The sequence below is a fragment of the Lentinula edodes genome (assembly GCF_021015755.1).
Source record: "Lentinula edodes strain Le(Bin) 0899 ss11 chromosome Unknown C8R40scaffold_22, whole genome shotgun sequence".
NCBI lineage: Eukaryota > Fungi > Basidiomycota > Agaricomycetes > Agaricales > Omphalotaceae > Lentinula > Lentinula edodes.
Genome location: NW_025764328.1, coordinates 669,121 through 676,177, shown reverse-complemented (window position 1 = coordinate 676,177; position 7,057 = coordinate 669,121). Strand labels below are relative to the sequence as shown.

At 45.2% G+C, this 7,057-nt stretch overlaps 3 protein-coding genes across 3 annotated transcripts; all 3 read right to left on the bottom strand.

The window, feature by feature from the left end:
* Window positions 1-366: 366 nt before the first annotated feature.
* On the bottom strand, window positions 367-588 carry C8R40DRAFT_1047720 (uncharacterized protein; the record flags this gene model as incomplete). Its single annotated transcript, XM_046224459.1, has 1 exon — window positions 367-588. A coding segment is annotated over one exon (222 nt), but the record flags the coding sequence as incomplete, so codon positions are not given.
* A 2,647-nt stretch (window positions 589-3,235) lies between these two features.
* On the bottom strand, window positions 3,236-4,428 carry C8R40DRAFT_1110305 (uncharacterized protein). The gene is made up of 5 exons (XM_046228321.1): window positions 4,001-4,428; window positions 3,909-3,950; window positions 3,651-3,857; window positions 3,516-3,578; window positions 3,236-3,460 (listed from the first exon to the last, which is right to left on the bottom strand). Exons 1-5 carry the CDS (start codon window positions 4,134-4,136, stop codon window positions 3,453-3,455), a joined length of 456 nt encoding a protein of 151 aa, XP_046085386.1. The 5' UTR covers window positions 4,137-4,428; the 3' UTR covers window positions 3,236-3,452.
* Window positions 4,429-5,427: 999 nt separating this feature from the next.
* C8R40DRAFT_335369 (membrane bound O-acyl transferase family-domain-containing protein) lies at window positions 5,428-6,796 on the bottom strand. Its single transcript, XM_046234747.1, has 5 exons — window positions 6,630-6,796; window positions 6,491-6,576; window positions 6,084-6,337; window positions 5,992-6,019; window positions 5,428-5,936 (listed from the first exon to the last, which is right to left on the bottom strand). Exons 1-5 carry the CDS (start codon window positions 6,646-6,648, stop codon window positions 5,475-5,477), a joined length of 849 nt encoding a protein of 282 aa, XP_046085385.1. The 5' UTR covers window positions 6,649-6,796; the 3' UTR covers window positions 5,428-5,474.
* Window positions 6,797-7,057: the final 261 nt, after the last annotated feature.

Sequence of the window (7,057 nt, the reverse complement as noted above, 5' to 3'; positions counted from 1 at the left end):
AAGAAAAAATGATAAAATTCTTTGAAAGAACCGTGCAGCAGTGTAGTTGACAAAATCTTTCTATATATTGACCTCCTCGCAGGAGAATTTTACTTACAAGTGGTAGCAGGCCCTGCCGCTGGCCAGCATTGTTTGGATATTTATACATGTATGGTGCACGTCACCTAACTGCCACTACCTGTGCACAAGCGTGGGAGCAGCCTTAAGGAGTAGACGAATCCTGTGTTCCTCTTGTGAAAAGATACTAAATAGATAGAGGGATTTTGGAACAAGTTGAATTTCAGAAAAATCATGGGGCCGTTTTTGCCATTTCTCTTTATGGTAATCTTATGTAATATAGTAATTCCCTAATATGGCAATATTTATCTACTGATCCATTGCTCGAGCCATTGATTCAGGAATGCGACGGTGAGAAGTATAGCGACGTGAGCTGAACTTCTTTACTTGGGTCACTGCATCTTTAGCCCCCAATCCATCACTGTAAGCATCAATAAATCTCCAAGCCCGATGCTCCCACTTTCGAATCAACTCAATCTTGATTGAAGCCAAGGCCTTTGGCATATTTTCACGCAAGGTCTGAAAGGTATGTTGTCATGCATGGCCTGCACGAGCACGAGCTGCTGCAGCTTTCTTGGCGTTACAGTTAGCGGATGTCATTTGTAGCGTAAAGATTTGAACATTAATTCTACATTGATTTATTCAGTCGATGCCTGTCTACACGGCAACGGCTTAAGAATGGATTAATACCAAAATGGTTTTATGGTTGTTGATCCAAATGACAGAGATGATATTTTTCCATCACCAGTCTTTCTTGTGTCTATCTATGTAAATTTGCCCTGCGTATGATCTGAGAGATCTAGATGGTCTTGCATCCAAATCCACTTCTGTTTGCTCTCCTTCCAACCTGCAGTTGCTGGCTGCGCGAGCACCACATGACAATCGGACCCCAATTTTTTAACATCAGAAATTCTATTTAAGGTTCAGTGCGTCGTTCCTTCCTCTTTCTTCCTCCCTCTTTCTTCATCCCCCATGTTGCTTTTCCTTGCCCACCTGTTGTGTCACCCCACTTTTGACAGACATCCTTGCCAAGTCTTCAAGTCTCAAAGCTTCAAGCTACCTTCAATCACCAATAGCTGTCAAAGTTGTTGCGTTATTGCACAAAAGCATACAAGTCATCAAGCTTAACGTCGATGGTTGCTGTCAACATTGTTCAAGATTTCACTGGCACTTACTTGACCTCTACTTATGACTTGTATATTATACATCTTCTACAAATGCATAACTGAGTTTTGTGTATGTATTATGTATAGGTTATTGTGTTTACAGCCCTTTCTGTAACCATATGGAATTTGATTTTTTGAAAACCTGTGAGGTTGTGTTTGGCAAGATCACATGTCAAGTTTTCACCCTCAGTTTACTTGCATGTACTATGCGTCGATTCTCTGAGGATATGCGGGTTCGGGTACCATTAATGTTTTGGGAACAGCAGGTTTCAGTGAAGAATATCTGCTACCACCTCGGGATGAAGAAATCTGTTGTTTATCATATCCTTGCGCAGTATCGGGACCATGGATGACTTCAACCTGCCTTGTGTCGACAGGGCCGACCCTCTCTTTTGAATGACACCGATACTCACTATCTCTCTGCTCTCATTGATCTCCGACCTTGCATTCACTTGGATGAAATACAAGCAGAGCTAGAAAGATGTCGCCGAGTTCGTGTCTCAGTGCAAGCACTTGTACGTGCACTTCGGAAATTAGACCTATCTCGGAAGACTGTCTCTGTACGGGCACTCGAGCGCAATGACCTTGAGCGGGCACATTTCATGCTGCAGATAGCTAAGCTGGTGCCACGACCAGACATGCTCATGTTCATTGATGAGGCTGCTCGTAATGCCAAGACATCTCTTCGGAAGTATGGGTGTGCAAAATGAGGTCATCGCTGTGTGCAATGGAGGCAGTTTGTCCATGGAGAACGTGTGTCTATACTGCCAGCAATAACTCTTGATGGCATTGGAGTCAATAGAAACGATACGGACTGTTCGCGAGCTGCTTACAGCTATTACCATAATTATATGGAATTCGATTTTTTTGAAAAGTTGTAAGGTTGTATTTGGCATCACCTTCTCTTAGACGTGCATCTACACTTTCATTGATATTTGCGCATTGTCGACATCGTTTCTATTGACTCCAATGCCATCAAGAGTTATTGCTGGCAGTATAGACACACGTTCTCCATGGACAAACTGCCTCCATTGCACACAGCGATGACCTCATTTTGCACACCCATACTTCCGAAGAGATGTCTTGGCATTACGAGCAGCCTCATCAATGAACATGAGCATGTCTGGTCGTGGCACCAGCTTAGCTATCTGCAGCATGAAATGTGCCCGCTCAAGGTCATTGCGCTCGAGTGCCCGTACAGAGACAGTCTTCCGAGATAGGTCTAATTTCCGAAGTGCACGTACAAGTGCTTGCACTGAGACACGAACTCGGCGACATCTTTCTAGCTCTGCTTGTATTTCATCCAAGTGAATGCAAGGTTGGAGATCAATGAGAGCAGAGAGATAGTGAGTATCGGTGTCATTCAAAAGAGAGGGTCGGCCCTGTCGACACAAGGCAGGTTGAAGTCATCCATGGTCCCGATACTGCGCAAGGATATGATAAACAACAGATTTCTTCATCCCGAGGTGGTAGCAGATATTCTTCACTGAAACCTGCTGTTCCCAAAACATTAATGGTACCCGAACCCGCATATCCTCAGAGAATCGACGCATAGTACATGCAAGTAAACTGAGGGTGAAAACTTGACATGTGATCTTGCCAAACACAACCTCACAGGTTTTCAAAAAATCAAATTCCATATGGTTACGGAAAGGGCTGTAATGACATTCTCTTCAATGATCACAAAGTGCACTGGTATAAAATTTGGAAAGAAAAACAGAGCGAAGCCGGATTTTGGCCGGATCTAGGATATAACCTGACGTACCATGCAAATAATTTAGATTGGAGTGTCTGGAAGGAGATCAAAAATGGATGCACTGCAGTGCATAATATGGAATTTGAACAGAGAACACCACTCAACCTTTTTACCATCCTACCATATTCAGCATGGTTCAGTGATCATATTTTCGCAGATGATAATTTGATGGATTTCACTCCTGACTGTGTACGCGTAATTCTAGTGTATCCCGCACTGATCCCGCACGTCGTGTCTGATAATGAGCTGGCGATTTTGCCGCTTATGTAATATTCCCACGCTAGTACACAGGTAGTGGCAGTTAGGTGACATGCACCATAGAGTTCATTTTTTCCTGATGAAATACCCAACGAAGTAATATCATACACTGGCAGGCTACAACAAAAATTGGTCATTGGAAAGCTACGTTCAAAGCAATCTTAACTCCTGTGAGCATGATCGAGATCGTCGTATGTGCGCGCTTGATGACCGGATTAACCAGCTAGACCGAGGTAGTTCATATGATGATACTAAGACGTGAAAAAGAACACACGCACATCTGGCTGAGTCTCCATAATGCTCGGATTTCTGTCTCATTTCAGCAACTTCTTGCGTGAAACCTTTGAAAGGAAGAGTCCTAGTCAGTAACGGCTACAACAAAAACACAGACTCAGAAGCAAAGAAGTAAGTACCTTTGCCTCCTTGTACAAACTTGTCCCAGTAGTATGCAATCTCACTCCTAAGCTCTGTATTATTGGGATCTGCCCTCCAGTCTGTGATCATTTTGTCCACAATCATCTTACAATCAACATATCCTGGAGTGTTTTGGATGTGTGAAATCATGCTCTGAAGCGCCGATTGTGGAAGACCCGCAAGGAAATCAATCGGAAGGTGTTCATCTAAAGCAATAAGAGGAAATTTGCAGTAGTGAATAACAGGTCTCAACGTACCTTGGTCCGGCGGGCTACGTCTACTACCTGCGATATGCTGACCTGAAAAAACATACTCTGAGTTGTGAACAAGGTTGAAACAAAATGCCAACCTTTCAAGGGTTGGTTGACTGCACATCGAGATGCTAGGACTGTTCCTGTTTTAGAACCCTCATGGACGGGGGCAGCGAGCACAAAAGCAGTGCCAAGCACGAGGAAGGCGATGAGAACAGAACGCGACAGAACCATCCTAGATTTTCAGCGGCGTGAGAGATTGTTTGATATGATTGCCAGGTGCACAACACCAAAGTCGTTTGTGATAAGTTGTGCGTGGAGGCAGTAAGAGACCAGCTCTGAGGATTTGAAAAGGGAGGTTTGGCTATCCTTTATAAGAACTGAAAATGGCGCACCCTCAGACCTGATCATAAACTTCGGAAAGATGCGAGGAAGCGAGGATAGCAACTGCCAATAGCAACTATCTGAACCTGAGAGAACCTGAGATTATTATTGCAAAATATTGCCACAGCAATGGGCAACGACCTACAGCGACGGATCAGCAGTTGTATATATAGTTGTACATTTGCCCGCCGCTGATAACCATCCAAAGCCTAGCTAGGGGTAAAACTATATACTGGGCACATGAGGGTACATAGGGGTACATGCACTGTACATGCCTGTACATGCTAGTACCTGCTGATACGTACAGGTACGTACCGGTCGGATACCAGTAGTAAAATGTGGAAGCGATGACTGCTGGCTGTAACTTACATCCTCTTACATCGTAACGTAGATGACTTCCCGTAAGTAGTATAGATAGTATAGATTGTTTAACCGAAGTGTACAGTGTGCCGCCTGCATCAATGTCGTTCAACGCCGTTCATCTCTTGCAGCAACAGCAAGAGGAAGATGATGACCGTGACGATGAACACAATATGAAACTTTCTTGCAGCACTTGTTGGAGGAGTGTACTAGGCAATGAATACACTAAGAAATGAAGAAGAGACCCCTCCCCGTCTCTACCTCACTCGTCCCCAGCTTATGCCAAAGCCCTGCCTCGGGTCACCGTGGATACGACTTTGGGAAGGACAGGAGGATAGAGCTTTTATCATCACTATGGCTTTCAATGTTGAAAAATGATAAGAACAATTTTACAAGCCTCTGTATGCTTTACATCCTCGACTACATAGGGACCATAGTAGATGGAGTAAAGTCCATATTTGGGTGATGTACGGTCGCGTATCACCAGCTATCGCCAGTGGTGTCGTTAATAGGTCGTTATGTGCTCAAAACATAGACCCCTCCCTACCCTTCCCTACCCCAGCCTACCCCTCCCTAGATTGAACAGTTTGGAACCAGTCATGAATTTGCAATACCTGAGGATTATGCAAGGGCCCGCCCTGGCCCGCCGCAGGAGCATGGGGAAGCACAGGTACGAAGTTCTCCCAACGCAAAACCCCCTTGTGCACGCATTTATAGACTTTTCCTGCTCATAGATGCCCAATAGTAGGCTCGCAAAGGATGAGGAATGAGGAACAGACATGGTAAAGTCATGCTTTGACAGACGTTGATTGATTGAAGATTCCTAATTCATTCACTGAACAACATTTTGACAACAGATCGTATAGGGGAACGCGGAAATATCAGATCTCTATGAAGTCCAGCTTGCATCGCAGGGTCGATCAAGAACGGCGCCGTCGTCGTAAACCACCACACCACCCACATGTAGCCAAACACTCTCTTCACAGTGGCCCTAGCATTAGCAGGAGTACATACTCGAACTGGTAGAGTGGAAGGCTTGGACAAGTTATTTTTCAATCCAAGTCGCAGTGCAGCAATCTTGACAAGCTCTGCAAACGTGATGGCCAAAGGTTGCAAACAGAAGAACTGAAATGATATCCCAACGTAATCTCGACCGACCATGTAATCGCCTAGAGAATGCAACAAAGCCGAGACGAAGAAAGCGACGTAGAGTTGGATTGACGCTGCGGTGAGGGATTTGGGTGCTACACCGAGCATTTTGGCGAGTTTTCTTCCTGGAGATACGCAGAACTGGCGGAGATTTAAATGAACTGGGTTGATCATAAAGACTGCGGTCAGAACTCACCCGTCTGATAAACTGATGCCAAGTTTTCCTAAGGTAAAATCGTAGATAAGACACTGGCGGATGCTGAGTGTTTGTATGGCAATGGCGCATACCCCCAGAAATTCCTTACGCTATACGCCTGCTTCCAACTCCCGAAAGCCTCCGGCCAATTTTGTGGGTCGGAGACCCCGAGACTCACACAAACCAGCGCCACAGTAAAATAATAGAAACGAATCCCAGCGTATCCGCCGAGAAACCAGGTAGCTACACAGACTACCCGTTGAAGATACGGAAGGGAGCGAATCGAATCATTCGCTTCATACGGTGAGTTGAAGTTTCGGAGGAAAGGTGCTTCCTGTAGGATGATCTGTACTAGATCAGCAAGAAGGAAGTTGAAGAATAGATTTTGCAGAGCGTAGAGACAAAATTTCAACTTAGTGCGATATCGAGGCGTGGAAAGACCAGGTGCCTATCCATCGGGTCAGGAACAGGAAACGAGAACAAAGTTACAAGCACTTGCCTGATAATTCCACCCTATACCACGCAAGGACACTACAGCGCGCCAAACCCAATACACCCTCTTTGGCCACTCAAGCCTGAATGGGCCTATTCGAGGATCATCACTCCTATACCGATACTCGTTCAGGGGATCAACGAACACGAGCATATGCAAAGCATTGAAAACACAAAACCCTAGCCCCGATCCCATAGAATAATCGATCCAGACATATTCTGTTCGGTATTGCGACGTGTGAGTGCTGATTGAATACAGCAGATACCCCAGATACGTGGAGAAGAGGACGTAATGTGTACGGCGAGGGAGAACAGTCCGATATGATGCTAGGATCAGAGATAGAAGGAAACTGGGCAGGACGATGAAGTGGAGGTGGAAGAGAATGCGGTCGAGTTCAGCATTCATCCTGAAGTCGTCAAAACCTGTCCAGTCCATTTAGTGGGGGTATCTGGGGAGAGGATGGCTACGAGGTTTACCGTACTCCAAAATGAGTGAAAGTTAAGGTTATATTACTTTTACTTGACTTCTACTCGGGCGCGCTGCAAATTCCACGTAAAGGCCGCTCCTTCTAAG

Bases quoted from the DNA above. Each gene is read 5' to 3' on its own strand.
- C8R40DRAFT_1110305 (XM_046228321.1), bottom strand. From the start codon at position 4,136: ATGGTTCTGTCGCGTTCTGTTCTCATCGCCTTCCTCGTGCTTGGCACT. The intron at 3,858-3,908 runs GTACGTTGAGAC...TTATTGCTTTAG, and splicing joins ACGTAGCCCGCCGGACCAAG to ATGAACACCTTCCGATTGAT. The intron at 3,579-3,650 runs GTACTTACTTCT...TTCCTTTCAAAG, and splicing joins GTTTGTACAAGGAGGCAAAG to GTTTCACGCAAGAAGTTGCT.
- C8R40DRAFT_335369 (XM_046234747.1), bottom strand. The intron at 6,020-6,083 runs GTATGCGCCATT...ATTTTACCTTAG, and splicing joins AGCGTAAGGAATTTCTGGGG to GAAAACTTGGCATCAGTTTA. The intron at 5,937-5,991 runs GTGAGTTCTGAC...AATCTCCGCCAG, and splicing joins GGCATCAGTTTATCAGACGG to TTCTGCGTATCTCCAGGAAG.